General features: G+C 43.1%; 1 protein-coding gene across 1 annotated transcript in view; it reads right to left on the bottom strand.

The window, feature by feature from the left end:
- Positions 1–8989: 8989 nt before the first annotated feature.
- ACAT2 (acetyl-CoA acetyltransferase 2) overlaps positions 8990–18140 on the bottom strand; it is a 41128-nt gene continuing 31977 nt past the window's right edge. Inside the window, exons 8-9 of the mRNA XM_077486310.1 lie at positions 14308–14418; positions 8990–9646 (exon numbers count right to left, since the gene is read on the bottom strand). Of these exons, the coding sequence (XP_077342436.1) occupies positions 9473–9646; positions 14308–14418 (285 nt within the window). The 3' untranslated portion in view covers positions 8990–9472. The remainder of the gene's footprint in view (positions 9647–14307; positions 14419–18140) is intronic.

The following is an 18140-nucleotide window of genomic DNA, read 5'->3' as shown; positions in this document are numbered from 1 at the left end:
GAATTTGATATTTTTTCTACTCACTTTTACTACTTCTACTGTTACTATTTGGTTTACATTTATCCAACCCCCACTCATTAGTGATGTCCAGTTCATGAACGAATCGTTCTTTTGAACCGGTTCTTTTTAGTGAACTGGATGAATCGATTCTTTTCAGTGAACTGATTCGTTTGAAACAGTTCACTCTGCACTCAGTACATAGCAGAGCAGCAGAGCTGGCAGTGGTAATATGATCCTAGAGTGAGAGAGCTCGGCCCCTCCCTGCAACCAATCAGCTGACTCAAAGCACAGTGACACTCAGGAACTGGATACAAACTTAAAACAAGAGCCAGGAGTACACAGTACACCGAGTTAAAGAATCGAACAAGTTACCGAGTTAAAGAATCGTACAAGTTACCGAGTTAAAGAATCGTATCAGTTTTTAGAACCCAGTACACTGAAAGAACCACGAGTCACCACCAGTAAAACAATACACTAAACCAATGAAGTAGCAGCAGTGATCAGGTGGTACGGACAGCCTAAGGACCTTTCACACTCATGCGACTTGTCCTGCGACTTGAGACTGCAAAGTCACATGACAAGTCACACCCCATGATTTCCAACGAGTTCAGTTCATATCTGTGCGACTTCAAAGTAGTTTTTGTACTACTTTTGTCTGACTTTGATGCGACTTGTGGCAGAGACCTCAAGATTACACAAACATTGCTTCAAGTCATGGCAAAAATCATGGCAAAAGCACTTGACTTTCAAGTCGCACAAGTGTGAAAATAGCCTTAACGATTGGATTTTACTACCAGGGGTACTTCGCCCATGGTAGTGGTAGTAAAATCTGATCATCATTCCTGCGCATGCGCTGTAAAGACTATGGGAAAATCTGATGGCTAGCAATGTTAACTGTGAAGTTGGCCCATCAGAATGCAGTTCACATGCACAAAAACCCGCTTTTCATTTAGGCTCCATTTCCACTTGTGCAACTTGTCCTGCGACTTTGTACTCTATGATTTCCAATGAGTATTATTCGTATCTGTGCGACTTCAAAGTAGTCCCTGCACTACTTTGGTCCCACTTTGATGCAACTTGAGATCCATAGACCTCCGGAATACACAGGCATTGCTTTAAAGTCGCATCAAAATTGAGGCAGAATTGTGCAACTTTCAGGCTGCGTTAGCCTGAAAAGCCAGAAAGTTGCACGATTATGCCGCGACTTGAAGCCATGCCTGTGTATTCTGGAGGTTTATGGACCTCAAGTCACATTACAATGGGACCAAAGTAGTGCAGGGACTACTTTGAAGTCGCTGTGACTTGAAGTCGCACAGATATGAATGGTACTCATTGGAAATCGGGTACTTCTTGTCATGCAACTTTGCATTCCCAAGTCGCAGGACAAGTTGCACAAGTGGAAACAGAGCCTAAATGAAAAGCGGGGTTTGTGTGCATGTGAACTGCATTCTGGGGCAACTTCACAGGTAACATTGCTATCCATCAAATTTGCGGAAACCTAGGCTCAGGGCCGGTTCACACTGCAGCATAGTGCAAAATCGCATGCGATTTGCACTGCAGTGCAAATCACAGGCGATGTCCATGCAATGCGATTTCAGCAATACAGATAGTATGGTTGAAATCGTATCGCATTCGGACTAAACTCGCACAGGACCCTTTTTTTGGTCCGCACCAGAATCGGATCGCATAGCACTCATGCGATCCGATTCATGTCCAAACTGACACTTCGCAGTGCGACATGCGAACTGAAATGGGGGTGCAATTAACATTGCATGACACTCCCCAGCAGTTCGCATATGTCGTTGTGAACTGTCGTGCGAGTTGGGTGCGATGCAGGAACCCGTCGTGGAATCGCAGGGTTCCCGCATCGCACAAGTGTGAACCCAGCCTAACACAGCTGTTTGTGTATCACCAAAATGCATGACACTGCGCTAATCTGACAACAATGGAATAATTGTCAATTGACAACAATTGTGCTCTGCGCAGATGAACTAAATCAAAGTAAACATTACCAGGACCTGCCAACCTTCTGTGTGAATCAGTCTTCTGATTCTACTCATTTAAGAAGGTTGAATCAGAGCTTCGGTTCACTTGCTTGTCAGTAGACTCAGCAAGTGAACCGAAGAACCGAAGAATCGATTCATTGAATCGGTTCATTTCAGTGAGCAGTTCGAAATGAACCGATTCATTTTAAAGATCCGAACTTCCCATCACTACCACTCATACAGTCCCTGGGGAATTTTCTCTTTTTCCTGTACGTATTCAGGATGAGGTGTGGGTTGCTGTATTGCTGGTAGGTTTCCTCTATATTTTTTTCCTATGGTTCCTTATTGCGCCATGCTGGAGGGCTTAGTTCCTTAAATTTTTTAGACGCACAGAGTATGGAGTTTGGGACACACTACACAGTCTGCTGGTTTGGAGGACTTGGCTTCTCAATGCTTTCCTCTTTCTCCTGCATCACTGGAGAAAGAACACACTGACTGCTGCACTTTGTTGGAATGCACATGTTGGATCATGGTCCTCTACCCCGCATTGTACCTGTAGAGCACCCCAGTTACAGATGCTTCTGTTTTTGCTCCCATGTGGACCTCTTTTTGATGATGCTTTGGGGTTTCTATTTATACCGGCCCCCTGGTTGCTTGTGGTCATCTACCAACAGCATGGGACTGGGTGCAGGTCCTCCTACTGTAATTTTAACTGTACTCTGTTTTATGATCATTATGCACTATTATATATATGTCATTCATATGGGCTTTGGCTTGGGCAGTCCCTCCCCTTTTAGGGGGGGGGTCGGCCTGCCTCTGAGGGTGTTGCCTGATCTGCTGACATGCACCCTCAATGCTCTGAACACTTCAAGGTGATCACAGTGGTTTGCTAGCTTGTTTGGGAGAGCTTCGGCTCGTGATTATGGGGGTCCCCACGGTCCTCTGGCTCAGTTGATGTGGGGGATGGAGCGAGGTGCCCCTCATGGGCTGTAATGCAGCATATACTAAGCTGTGTTTTAGGCAGTTGGCTCCTGACATGACTAGAATACCAGGGGTTATACCTGTGCTATCCTCATACCACTCTGCCGCTTAAATGCCCTATTTTCTAGGACTGTTATTAGTTCATGGTTTCTTCATATTTTAGTAAACTACGGTTTTATTTCCTATATCTGTTGTGGTCTGCTTATTATATTACCTGTATTTTTGAAGATTAACTGCTATTCAAATCAGATGGCAAATGGAGCATGCTGGGAGCTTCACCTCTTGATGTGTTTAACCGTTCCCCACCCCCAGGCATGCATATGCATAGTAGCCAATTACGCTTTACCTTTGCAGGGAAATAAAGAGGAAGGAAAACCCACCAGGGTTTACTTCTTTAATGTCCCAGAGAAAAGACGTATATACTACACGACTTGAAACAAATCCATGCTGATATAGCATTTATCAAGGAAACACATCTAGGAGATGGCCACCTTCCCTTGCTTAATAGTCGATTCTACCCCTTCACTTACCACGCCACCAATGCTTCTGCTAAGTCTAATGGCGCGTACACACGGACGGGAAATGTTCGATGTGAGCTTGTTGTCAGAAATTTCCGACCGTGTGTAGGCACCATCGGACATTTTCGATCGGAATTTCTGACAAACAAAATTTGAGATCTGGATCTCAAATTTTCCTACAATAAAATCTGTTGTCGGAAACTCTGACTGTGTGTTCACAATTCCGACGCACAAAATTCCAGGCATGCTCGGAATAAAGCAGAAGAGCCGCACTGGCTATTGAACTTCATTTTTCTTGGCTTGTCGTGCGTGTTGTACGTCACCGCGTTCTTGACGTGTGGATTTCCCGACAACATTTGTGTGACCGTGTGTATGAAAGACAAGTTTGAGCCAACATCCGTTGGAAAAAAAAAAACATGGGTTTTTTTTTTAGTTGGAATGTGCGATCATGCGTACACAGCTTTAGGTTGTGTCTTTTACATTTCTTTTGTGATCTCTGGTAAGCTTCCGTGGCAATGTTCAGGTTTTCTTGTGGATGCTGGGGTTCGATACCTGTTCCTTAACCACTTAATAACCGGCCTATAGCCGATTAACGGCTATAGGTCGGTTTGCTATCTCTAAGAGGCCGTTAATTAACGGCCTCCCGGAGAATCGTTCGTGCGCGCCCCCCTGGGGCGCGCACGCCGGAACATCCGTGCTCGCCGAGTTCACGGGACCCGGCGCAACACGGATCGCGGTAAAGGACCAATGGCAGCGGTCCTTTACCACGTGATCGCTCCGTCCAATGACGGAGCGATCACAAATGTAAACAATTCGGCTTGCCGGGTCAAGCTAAGGTCATCAGTCTCCTCTCCTCACACCGATGCAGCGTGAGAGGAGAGGAGAACATCCCAGTGAAAATAAAAGATAACCGTGAGTGCCCAGCAGTGCCCAGCAGTGCCCAAATAGTGCCACAACAGTGCCAGAACAGTGCCAGACCAGTGACAGACCAGTGCCATCTATCACCTGTGCCACATCTGTGCCACCTGTGCGACCTGTGCCACCTTTGCCACCTCTGTGCCACCTCTGTGCCACCTCTGTGCCACCTCTGTGCCAGCAGAGCCACCCCAGTGCCACCCCAGTGCATACCAGTGCATACCAGTGCCACTACAGTGCATACCAGTGCCATACCAGTGCCACACCAGTGCCACACCAGTGCCACCTGTGCCCATCAGTGCCACCTGTGCCCATCAGTGCCACCTGTGCCCATCAGTGCCACCTGTGCCCATCTGTGCCCATCAGTGCTCATCTGCGCCACTGCAGTGCCACATCAGTGCCGTCTGTGCCCACCAGTGCCGCCTGTGCCCACCAGTGCCGCCTGTGCCCACCAGTGCCGCCTGTGCCCACCAGTGCCATCTGTGTGCTAATCAGTGCCACCAGAGCCACACCAGTGCCACCAAAGTCACTATAGTGCCCATCAGTGCCACCTGTGCCCATCAGTGCCACCTGCGCCCATCAGTGCCACCTGCGCCCATCAGTGCCACCTGTGCCACTGCAGTGCCCCATCAGTGCCGCCTGTGTCCATCAGTGCCGCCTGTGTCCATCAGTGGCGCCTGTGTCCATCAGTGCCCACCTGTGCCCATCAGTGCCCACCTGGGTGTTAGCTTTCCAAAATGGGGTCACTTTGTGGGCGTTTCCATTGTCCTGGTGCTCCAGGGCCTTCATAAGTGTAATAGGTGGTTGAGGTATTAGATGTGTAATTTATGCTCCTAGAACGCCTGAAGTTGCTACTTCAATGTTGGACTTGTGTATGTGGCCAGGCTGTGTAAAAGTCTAACACATGTGGTATCACCGTACTCAGGAGGAGCAGCAGAATGTATTTTGGGGTTTCATTTGTGGAATGTATATGCCGTGTGAGAGAAATAGCCTGGTAAAATGACAATTTGGTGTGAAAAAAAATTAAAATAAAAAAAATCTTTATTTTGCAAAGAATTGTGGGAAAAAATTACAACTTCAAAAAACTAACCGTGCCACGTACTAAATACCTTGGAATGTCTACTTTCCAAAAAGGGGTCATTTGGGGGGTTTTTGTACATTACTGGCTTGTTAGGGTCTCCAGAAATGAGATAGACTGTCAGTACATCAGCTGTGATCAAATTGATACATTTTCAGTGATTGGCACCATAGCTTGTAGACCCTATAACTTTCACGCAGAATAAATAATATCCACTAATTTGGGTTATTTTTACTAAAGACATTTAGCAGTATACATTTTTGGCCAAATTTATGAAGAAAAATTACTTATTTGCAAAAAATTTTAATAGAAATGAAGAAAAATGCTTTTTTTTACAAAATTTTCGGTATTTTTTCATTAATAGCACAAAAAATAAAAAACGCAGAGGTGATCAAATACCACCAAAAGAAAGCTCTATTTGTGGGAAAAAAAGGACGAAAATTTCAGATGGGTACAGTGTTGCATGACCGAGTAATTGTCATTCAAATTGTGAGAGCACTGAAAGCTGAAAATTGGTCTGGTTATTAAGGGTGTTTAAGTGCCCAGTGGTCAAGTGGTTAAAAAGGTACGATTAGCAGGGTCAAAGTCACTCTGGACAATATTTACCCTCCTAATGTACAAGACCTCTTTCTCTCTAACATCCTAACTAATGGATTTCACCGAGGGCCAATTAATCTTAATGTTCCTCTAATACCCAACATAAATACTTCTTGTTCCTCTTTGGTCCCTCCTGGCTCACGTAAACGCATCATGTGATCTCTTCAGGTGGCACAATTTATTGATGTCTGGAGACTGTTTCACTCTGGAGAACGAGATTATACCTTTTTCTCTTCTCCTCATAAAACGTACTCCCATATAGATTATTTTCTTCTCCCTCATAATCACTTACATTTCGTTGTTGACATCTCAATTGGCTTGACCACTTGGTCAGACCATGCAGCGATTATCCTGAAATACAACATTGTGGACCCCCAATGTACTAGTGCAGCGACCTGGAAGCTGGACCTGGAAGCTGAATGAAAGCCTCCTACAGGACCCCACCATCCTTGCAAATGTTCTAAAAGAGATAACATGGTATTTTCAAACGAAAAAAACTCCTGAATGTGATCCTGGGGTGATCTGAGAGGCCCACAAAGTGGTGATCTGGGGGTTCTGATCAAGCATGGGGCCATGGTCAAATGGTAGAGGAATGAGAATATACCCTTAACTCACTGTGATCCATCGTTTAGAAACTCTTCATAAACTAGTCCCTTCCCCTAATGCTGAATGGGACCTCCCATGCATTTGTAGTCAGGTTTCCAACCTTCTTATGTTTAAGGCAAACGCATCATTGCAAAGGGGGCAGAAACACATTTATGAATTTGGTAATAAATGTGGCAGACTTCTTGCTTGATCCCCCCTGGCATCACCATTCTACCATATGTCCCACAGATTTCTTGTCCAGGAGGAAAGAAAGCCGCTATTCCTAAAGAAATTGTCCAGTCCTTTTGGAACTTCTATTCCTCTTTCTCTAACCTGAAGCTGGATCCTCCATCCCAGATTAAGATTGAGGATTAATGTGGCGGCCTCCGGTATGCCCCATCTTTTATCCCCAGTGCGGAAAGCTCCCGATTTCTCTGATTTAAGCCCCCTCACATGCCTTCTCTCCCCGATGCAGTAGCTCTGAGCTCAGCTTTTGAGAGCTCACTCCTGTGATGGTGAAGGTGAAAAGTTACACTAGGTTTCTCTTAACAACGTCCTGGGAGTTTTTCAGTCAGGCTTTGTGTGGTATCTAAACAGCTTACACCTATAGCAAGAGTATAATTCAACTTTAGTCACAGCTACACAATTTGTTTTTATCAATAGACACCCCTTATCTGCATAGGTAGTTTTTTTTTGGGCAAAGGTGAACTAACCCTTTAATATATTTAAGCCATTAAAGGGGTTGTAAAGGTTTGTTTTTTATTTTCTACATAGGTTCCTCTAAGCTAGTGCATTGTTGGTTCACTTACCTTTTCCTTCGATTTCCCTTCTAAATGTTTTTTTTCTTTGTCTGAATATCTCACTTCCTGTTTCTCCTCAGTAAACTTCTCACCATCATCCGAGCTGGTGGTTAGTCAGCCAGAACAGCTTACTGAACAGCTTACTGAGGAGGAACAGGAAGTGAGAAATTCAGACAAAGAAAAAAAAACATTTATAAGGGAAATCGAAGGAAAAGATAAGTGAACCAACAATGCACTAGCTTAACCACTTGCCGACCAGCGCACGACGATGTACGTCGACAGAATGGCACGGGCAGGCAAATGGGCGTACATGTACGTCCCTTTAAATTTGCCGCCCTGCCATCGGGAGCGCGCCGGCGGCGGCGCGCTCCCGCGCTGGTCGGGACCCCCGTGAGTCCGGTCGCGGGACCCGCGGACTCGATCGCTGCGGGCATCCCCGCGATCGTCTCACGGAGCGGCCGAATGGAGAAGTGCCGTTGTAAACAACATTTCTCCATTCTGCCTAGCAACTAGTGACGCTGATCTCTGCTCCATGTGATTGGAGCAGAGATCAGTGTTCACTAAATGAAAGCCCAACCCCGCCACAGTTAGTAACACATCCCTAGGAACACTTAACCCCTACACTGCCACGCACTGGTTAACCCCTTCACTGCCAGTGTCATTTACACAGGAATCACTGCATTTATATAAGTATATATAATATATATAGTGATTACTGTATAAATGACAATGGTCCCAAAAATGTGTCAAAAATGTCCGATGGGTCCCCCACAATGTCGCAGTCACAATAAAAATCGCTGATCGCCGCCATTACTAGTAAAAAAAAAAAATAATAAAAAATTATTAATAAAAATGCTATAAAACTATCCCTATTTTGTAAACGCTATAACTTTTGCGCAAACCAATCAATAATCGCTTATTGCGATTTTTTTTACCAAAAATATGTAGAAGAATATGTATCGGCCTAAACTGAGGGAAAAAAATGTTTTTTTATATATTTTTGGGGGATATTTATTATAACAAAAAGTAAAAAATAATGCGTTTTTTTCAAAATTGTCGCTCTATTTTTGTTTATAGCGCAAAAAATAAAAACTGCAGGGGTGATCAAATACCACCAAAAGAAAGCTCTATTTGTGGGAAAAAAAGGACGTCAATTTTGTTTGGGAGCCACGTCGCACGACCACGCAATTGTCAGTTAAAGCGACGCAGTGCCGAATCGCAAAAAGTGGTCTGGTCTTTGACCAGCAAATTGGTCCGGTCTGAAAGTGGTTAAAGGAACCTATTTAGAAAATAAAAAACGAACCTTTACAACCCCTTTAAATCTGAAAGACTAGAGCACAATCAATACGTTATCCTAAGTTAAAACTCTCCCTTTATTAGAAAGAGGTTTTTTCCTGAGTGTCCATTTAGGGAGCTTTCCCATCACTTCATGTCATGACAAGCACTAAGGAGAAATCTTTCCAATAAGTACACAGCGGCTCTAACCCTTATCTGCTCTGTTTCAAAGGAGAAAAAATGTTTTGGTTGGAGTTGTGCTTTAAATTAATTTATTAACAACTGTAAAAGCCATCATCAAAAACTGGTATTTCAGTAACCACTACTGTTAATGGGTACTTTAGCTTTCAAACTCCCATACACAGTAAATGCATCAGTTTTGCGCACAACCTAGTTACATTTAAAAAAAAAAAAAAACACAACTTTGTTTTTATGCCAAATGCATGAATCTTTAAACCAAAAAAAAAATGTATAAAATTAAGGTCAAAATTTAATAAATAAAAAAAAAAATAAAAAAAAATAAAAAAATACTAAAATAATGATTGGTTATGTCTAAAATTACTTGCAACTTGGGTGGAATGTCACAGTGCATCTTCAATACTTGCACTTTGTAACAGGAACAGTTGCTGTTTCCTATTAACCAGAGAGCATGTGATAAAAAAAAAAAAAAAAAAAATTATATATATTTAAACCTTAAAAATTTGAAAAAAATAAGTGCAGGCATGGATAATGCTGATTTTAGCTGGTTCGTTCAACACACATTGCTATTCCCATGCCTCCACCTATACATAGGGCAGCCACTCCTTTCTTGCCACCAGTTCTTTCCAGAGCATAAAGAAGAGTCACCAAAATACGACAACCAGACATTCCAAGAGGATGACCCAGAGCTATGGCGCCTCCTTGAATGTTAACCTGTAAAAGAAAAAACAACTTTAGCAACATACTGAAGTTGGCCCAGACATTTTGTTTTTCTCTTTTTAATAAAAGCCTTAATCTCTTATAATATTTGCCTAACTCTACTATCTGTGTCCCTCATGAACACAGCTTTCTAGGGGTGTGTATCCAAACTATGTTGTTATTTTCACCTCCTGTGGTTTCCAGGTCAAGCTAAATCCCATTTAACAGCTATAGACAGTTTTAAAGTGGTTGTAAAGGCAGGTGTTTTTTTTTTTTTTATCTTAATGCATTAAGATAAAAAGCGTTCTGTGTGCAGCAGCCTCCCCATCACTCCCTAATACTTATCTGAGATCCCTCTCTGTCCAGTTATGTCCACAAATGTCTCAGCCATCCGAGATCTTCCATCCTAATTGGCTGAGACACAGCAGTGGCACCATTGGCTCCCACTGCTGTCAAAGTCAGCTAGCCAAATCAGGGAAGAGAGGGGGGCGGGGCTCCACGTCCGATTGGACACAGAAAGCTGTGACTCAGGTTGGGTGCAACAGAGCAGGCAAGTATAATGTGTTTGTTATTTTTATAGGAAAAAAAACGAGACTTTACAATTACTTTAAGCAAAAGCAGAAATCCAAAAAGAGAAGAGAAATGAAGCTTCCTCCATATTATGCTTCTAGTTTAAGATGAGTGGCAGCTCATTAGAGATAGATCTATAAATATATAAACACATACATAGTACTGTGCAAAAGTTTTAGGCAAGTGTGAAGAAATGCTGTACAGTAAGAATGCTTTCAAAAGGTACTGTAGTTATCGGCGTATAGCACTCACTTTTTCACCATGAAAATTGGGTGCAAATAGCGTTTATACGCCAATACTTAAATTTTAGCTGCCTCAGAGGGGACAGGGAGAGGGGCAGGACAAGCGCCGTCAGATTACATACAGCAAGAATCTCCTGCTCCCTGGGCCCCCACTGGATCACTGTTCTGTCTATCAAAGGAGATTCTCACTGTACGTAATCTGTCGGCGCTCATGCTGCCCCCCTCCCTGTGCCCTCTAGGCTGCAGATGGGCATCGATCAGGCCGCACTGATGGCAATGGTGAGGCTGCTGCATTCATGGCAATGGCGAGGCTGCATTGATGTGGATTGATGAGGCTGCACTGATAGCACTTGTGAGGCTGCAGATGGACATTGATCAGGCTGCATTGATGGCAATGGTGAGGCTGCAGATGGGCACTGACCATTATTTTGCTTAAAAGTTAGAAGTTCCTCATGAAGATGAAGCTGTTGAGGATCAGGAATCCTCTGTAGAGGAGTCCTCCCAGGAGGATTATCAGGGCCAGGGTTGTCTTAGACACAGATGTGATGCACATTTACCACTGCTGGAATGCTCTAGCCCTAAAGTAACTAATTTTTGGTCCTTGCAACCGCCAAACCTTGAAGGGCACCTTCAATTACTAGAAGTGATGTATGCTGATTGGGCTCACCCAGAGAAGGTGTTTTCACTTCCAAAGTGTTTTTCTCACCAATACCCCATGGAGGAGGAATGCTACAAGAAACTGGGTACTTCAAGGTACTCTAGCTTTTCATCCAGCTATTTTCTACCCGCACAGGACCCAGATGATGGATGTGGTTCCGGTGTTTAAGCGGGCGGGGGGACATCTACTGGCCTTCACTGTTGCTTGGACTCAGAAAGTCTCAGGTGACTGGGTCTGCAGCATGGTATTCAGAGGCTACAAGCTGGGGGTTTCCCTTCTGCACTTTATGCACTCAAGAGTGTCTTGGGATCCACAAAAAATCCACAAATTCAGTATAGTGTCCACCCAGTCTGACTGCCTCATTTCATCAGGAGGACCATCTGGAGTCAGTGAATATCAAGGATGCCTACCTACATATCCAAATTTTCCTGCCTCACCATCAGTTTCTGTGCTTCCCAGTGGAGAATCATCCCTGTTGGAATTGTGGAATTACTTTTCAATCCATCCACAGCCTCAAGAGTGCTGGCTCAGATTCTGGGGTATCACCCTGGCTTCTCAGGAACCAATTGGCTCAAATACTGACATTAAATGTCCAGCAGATGATACACGTGCTGGAGAGATTCAGCTAGATAGTGAAACTTCAGAGGCCGGCCTTGGTTCTGACATGAATACTCAACAGGGCAAAGGAAAAGTACTGTCTCTTCAAGTCCAAAGGCCTTCATGATGGTGCTGTAGAAGATAGCAGCTGTATTCAATGTGGCCCCCAGTCCTCAAGTTTATTCGATAAAGGTCAATATGCAGTCAGTATCAGACTGCATATTGTGTCAGGAGGTCCTTGGATCTGCCCATGCAACCGATTCCCAAGTCCAGTTCAGCTCTGGAATGATGGATATCCACAATGATGCTGGGAAACCTTTCTTCCCAATGAATTGTGAGATCTTGAACTGCGGATGCAGTGATCAGAATAGCGGAATTTGCCAATCAACATCCCGGAGCTTCAGGCGATGTGGCTGGCATTTCTACAGTGGTCTGTGTACCATAGGGTCTTGCCCATCAGGGTACAGTTGGACAATGCCATGGCTGTGGCATACATAAATCATCAAGGAGTAACAAGAAGTCAGACTGCTCAGGAAGAAACAGACCTGATCTTATCTTGGGCAGAACTGCATGTTTCAGTTTGCTCTGCAATTGAAAATTAGCAGGCAGAGTTTTTTAGTCATCAGTAGCTGAATCTGTGAGAATGGGCCCTTCACCCGGATATATTTACAGAGCTTTGTTTTTGGTGGGGTATGCCAGATGAGGATCTCTTGGTGCCCAGATTCAATACAAATTGGACAGGCTTGTGTTCTAAACTAGGGATCCTCGGGTGTTTGTAGTGCACACCATGGTGACTCCTTGGGATCAGTTTTTTATGATCTATTTCTTACCTCCACTGCAGCTTCTTCCTCATCTGTTGCACAGGACAAAGATGAATGCTGCTACAGTGATTCTGATCACACCTACTTGGCCAAAAAGACAAGTGGTAGGTATGCAGACATCATCAATCTCTTTGCTGATGTGCTGTCTCTCCTGCTTTACGATCACTTGTTTGAAGGTATGGCTGTTAAAGCCCAAGCCCTAAGGGGAGGGGGGAGCTTCAGACTCTGTAATCCCTACCCTCCTCAAGGCTAGAAAGTCAACCTCCAGGAGGGTGTACCATTGTATATGGAAGGCCTTTTTTCACTTGGTGTAAGGTTCTTAAGTTTCATTCCCAACAGTAAGTTGTGGAGCTTATTTTGGCAGATTATTCCACTTGTGCGCAACTCCCGCCCCTTTTCTCCACAGGACTTTTATTTGATCCTGTCTATTTTAGTCTTATTCCTTTGAACCTCTCAAAAAGTTTCCATTGTCTCTCTTTATGCACAAGGTTGTCTTTTTGATTGCCATTACCATGACTTGTTGAGGCATTGGTTCTTGTTCTTACCTAACGTGGTTTCTTCATTTCACCTGAATCAGAACATTGTATTGCCATCTTTTTGTCCTAATCCTAAGCATACTAAAGAGAAGGTGTTTTATTATTTAGATGCTGTTTGAACTATTTGAGTTTTTCCATCTACAACTTCATTTTATCAGTCCGATTCCTTGTTTGTTCTAACCGTGGGTCTTCATAAGGGTCAGGCTGCTTCCCGATCCACAACTTTTAGGTGGATTTGTGAGCAAATTTCTTAGGTATGTGCTTTAAAGGGCAAGTTGCCTCCTTTTCTAGTCAGGGTCATTCTACCAAGAGTGTCAGTGCTTCTTGGGCCATTCAGCATGAAGATTCTGTGGTTCTGGTATTCTCTTCACACAGTTTACCATGTTCTGACAGATAGAGGTTCATGCTTTTGCAGACACCAGTTTTTTGCAGAAGGTCTAGCAGGCAGCTTTGTAGTGGAGTTCCCCCCGTTCTGATTTTGGGCTTGTTGGCCTTGTTGTGGTGTTGCCTATCCCTTATGTTTAGTGCTTTGGATCATCCCAAGTAGTCAGGAATCTTAAAGTCTAAGCTTACCTTCAACAAAATAAAATAAAAAATCAGTACAAGAGATATTACTTCCTACAGCTGCTACTACAGCTTCTATGAATGTAGGAGAGGACATTCCAATCATCCACCCTTCCTCCCTACATAGATCCCGTTTTATTAATAACATTTATAGAAGCTGTAGTAATGGCTTCTATGAATGGAGCAGCTGGGCAGAAAGGACAGGCATGATTTTGTTAACCCCTGCTGCACTGCAACGTTACGATGGTGGAGGTAGGGAGGCGAGAGCATTGGAGGAGGAAATGAGGACAAAGCAGCACTAGAGACACATCTTACTGAAGGCAAGTAATATTCATTGTGTTTTTTGTTGTTGTTGTTTTATGGAAACTTAGGCATTGACTCTGTCCTGTGATGTGCGATCAGGAAATTAGGATTTTCACTTTCACCTGAAGGTGTGGGCATATCCCACAAAATCATGCATATCAACTCCTTTGTGTTCTTTAATGTACCCCGGGAAAAAGATGTTGCAGGTAAACGAAAAAGCTTAATATTTATCAGGGGAAAATTAAGACAAAAGGTACATTTTCAGGGTACTGCTTAGGCACAATTAACACTTCTAGATGATCGAGAGACACAATTCCATGAAAATCTAAAACCTAGGCTTGAGGCACAATTACCAAGATCAACAAATGAAGGCAACAGATCTTACCTTATCAGGGTTTAACCCTAATTCTTTGACAATTGCCAATGCTTGTGCTGCAAATGCTTCATTTATTTCAAATACATCCACATCATCAAGGCTCCATCCAGCTTTTTCAACCTGCCAAAAAAAAAAATTAATCCTTGAGCATCTGGCAGATCTGTCTACAATGATTTGTTCTACTGAATGACAATGTAAAACTGGCTATACACTTAACAGGGTTTGGTGCAGCCGAGAGGGTGTATGGCAGTCTTTAGTATCAGAGACAATGGGGATGATTTACTATATGATTCACACAAGTATTTGTCAGTGCCAGAATAAACATAACATTACATTATTGTGCATCTTATAACAGGAGCCTGAGCTTTTTGCCAATTTGAAGGTCACGGATGCTCTCGGGGGGCCCCAGGGGCGGTCACGGTGCCCCAGGGGGCGCGCGAGAGCAGAATTCTGGGAGGCCGTTAATTAACGGCCTCTCAGACTTAAACAACCGCCCTGAAGCCGTTAATCGGCTAAGGGCGGTTGTTAAGTGGTTAAAATCAGGGAAAAATCGTGGGTGCGTGTTATACGCCGATCCCCTGTCGATCGCTAGCTCCTCTGCCCCTTCTGCCGTTCTCGGCAGCTTTCGGCCATTTTTGGCCGAAAATAGCCGAGAACAGCCGAAAATAGCTGAGAACGGCTGAGAGCTACAGAGCGCCGCCGAGATACACCTCGGCCGCGCCATTTTTAAATGGAAAGCCTACAAAAGAAACTGATAAGGCTGCAAATGACATGCAAGGCTGCAATGGAAGGCTGCAAATGACAAGCAAGGCTGCAATGGAAGGCAGCAAATGACAAGCAAGGCTGCAATGGAAGGCAGCAAATGACATGCAAAGCTGCAATTGAAGGCAGCAAATGACATGCAAGGCTGCAATTGAAGGCTGCAAATGACATGCAAGGCTGCAATTGAAGGCTGCAAATGACTGACAAGGCTGCGAATGACTGACAAGGCTGCAAATTATTTTTACGACAACTTTGTCCGACCGCGTGTATGCAACACCAGTTTCGGACAGAATCCGACGGATTTTGTTGTCGGAATGTCCGACCGTGTATACAAGGGCTAACAGATAAATAATAAAGTGAATGTATTAGACAAATGAATACGCAGTTCACAAGGATGCAGGCCTAGACAATGTTGCTACCACTATACAACCCCGTAGGTATGCAAGTATGCAGGTACCCAGGTATGCAAACATTCCAGATATACAAGTATTTTTGCCATCCATGCATCTATGTATGCAGCTCAGGCAATAAGCACATATGTATGTAGTCCTAGTCCCTTCACCTAAAAGATTTCAGTTTGTTGTTCAACTGAGTTGTACAGTTCATAGGTCACATTAAAGGAGGAAAAAGTTCTGAAATTATCTTTATCTAATTTTTTTTTTTTTTACATCACAGAAACCTGACATTTTAACATGGGTGTGTAGACTTTTTATATCTACTGTATAGTTGCAGTCGCTCTCACTTTATGGAGATTTTCTCACACTTCCCGTTGCATCTCTACGACAAAAAAAAAAGAAGAGGAAAATCTCCCCTAGCATGACACAGATCAAAAATAATCTGACAGGGGATTTAATGCTTCTCTATCCAAATAAAAAGATGGTTCTCGGCTGGTTCAGCAGGAACTATGTATGGGCAGGCTAAATGTACCAAGTTGATCGATAAACTTGGGTACAACCAGCCTGCTGGATTTTTCTTGCGATTATCACTAGCAGCTGGTACAGCCGCTAGCAATAATCACTGTCTTCTCACTGTATTTTCCGCCGGGAAAATACAGTGGATCGGCAGGAGGGATTCCCCTGTCAACGCTGTCTGTGTTGATGGGGGAAATCAAGCAAATTTCTTTCCTGCAACCTGTGGTTGCAGGAAAGAAATTTGCACTGTGTATGGCCAGTTTAAGGCTGGATACACACCTTTGTGTTTTTGCTTTATGGACTTCTCATTGCAGTAAAAAAAACAAACAAAAAAACAAACAAAACACACATCTCAACATGAATCCCAATGCACACGTGGATGCATCATGAGACAGGTAAACGTAAGCGTGAGGGAACACAAATGATGTTCATTATGACGCATGTTGACTTTCAATACCATGCGCATTGCAACTCGCTTTGAAAATGCACAATAACGTGCACTATGTTCTTTAACATGCATTTTTTTGGGTTTCCATTTATTTTAATGGAAAGACATTGGGAGCGGAGTGGGGAGGGAGCCCTTAGCTGTGAATCAATATTGGGTTCAACTGACTGCTAGATGTTCAGATCTGTGGATGAGGAACAGAAGCAGTCTGCAAAACAACCCCCACCCCTGCCACTAGCTTCTTAGGGAAGAGAAATAATAATCAGCTGAGAAAACTGAGCTTCTTGTCTTCTGCACTGAGGGCCGGTTCACACTATTGCGATGGCAGACATCGCATGTGATTCGCAGCGCCACTGCTGTTCACATTACATGTAATGTCTGTGCGGTGCGATATCAGCCATAAAGATAGTATGGCCGATATAGCACTGAATTTAGTGCAAACACGCACAGGACCCTTTTTTCTGTTCGGACCAGAATCAGATCGTATGTGTGTTCACACAAATGCGATCCGATTCATGTCCGAACTGTCAGTTCGCAGTGCGATATGCTAGCTGAAATGGGGGTGTAGTTAATATATAATGACACTTCCCAGGAGTTCGCATATGGCAGCGTGAACTGTCGTGCGTGTCGGGTGAGATGCGGGAACCCGCAATTGATTCGCAGGGTTCTTGCATCGCAATAGTGTGAACCGGCCCTAAAATAGGCTCAGCCAGGGAATGTCCATCAAGGTCTGGAAATGCTTACATGAAGAACATGATTAACTATAAGTATGAAAATGAAGAAACCGCGCTAAACAACAATGGGGGTTTGAAAATCAGAAAGGATAGCGATAACAATGGCTAAAAACAAATACTCTTATATCACTAGGTTGCTGCCACCCACAAGGAAAGAAACTCCAATTGGGGTTTCTTCCAAAGAATAGAACAATATGGTGACCGGGGTAATTGGCGCTACCTCATTACAAATAAAATCTCATTACAAATAAAATGAAGATAAATCCTTCTTCCGGGATTCCTCAAATCCTTTAGAATCCTACTAATTTCTATTAAAATCAAGAAAAAACGTCAACAAGAACAATTCCTGCTAGAATCTATTACAATCACAAAGATGGTCTAATGTGTATCGGCCACAGCCCTACATAGTAAGGTCAGTATATATAATATATAGTCCCGAATAAATCATGTGTCCATCCTAAAAGATAAAATAAAAAGGACTATATGCCAAAAGATGATACTAAATGCGATTTTTCAAGTTACAAGCTACTCAAATATCCCAAAAAAACAAAAAACACTCTTCCTACTGGAAATTTATTCCTAAGATTGACAGATAGATCCAGTAAACAAAGGAGAGAGGGGAGAACTAGAAACCAAAAAAACAACAAACAAAAAACAAAAAATTCCTTTATCTGTTGCTAAGTGCAATATTGCCTAAAATCGCATTGGTGCCAAGATGTAATTAAATCAACAAATTCCCAGTAAGAGGCATATGTATATATGTGCTAGTGAGATTCTAATTCAAATCCTGGATGTACAAGCTATAAAAGTGCAAATGCTATTACAAACATATATATGAAATATATATATATATATATATATATATATATATATATATATATATATATATATATATATATATATATATATATATATATATATATATATATATATATATATATATATATGAAAAGTGCATCAGAAAGTGCAAGTGAAAAAGCAAAAAATCAG

Source organism: Lithobates pipiens, unplaced genomic scaffold (assembly GCF_037356315.1).
Source record: "Lithobates pipiens isolate NorthernLeopardFrog02 unplaced genomic scaffold, aLitPip1_a1.2 Scaffold_18, whole genome shotgun sequence".
Classification (NCBI taxonomy): Eukaryota; Metazoa; Chordata; class Amphibia; order Anura; family Ranidae; genus Lithobates; species Lithobates pipiens.
The sequence above is the reverse complement of the archived record's forward strand: the minus strand, read 5'-3'. Positions and strand labels throughout refer to the sequence as shown.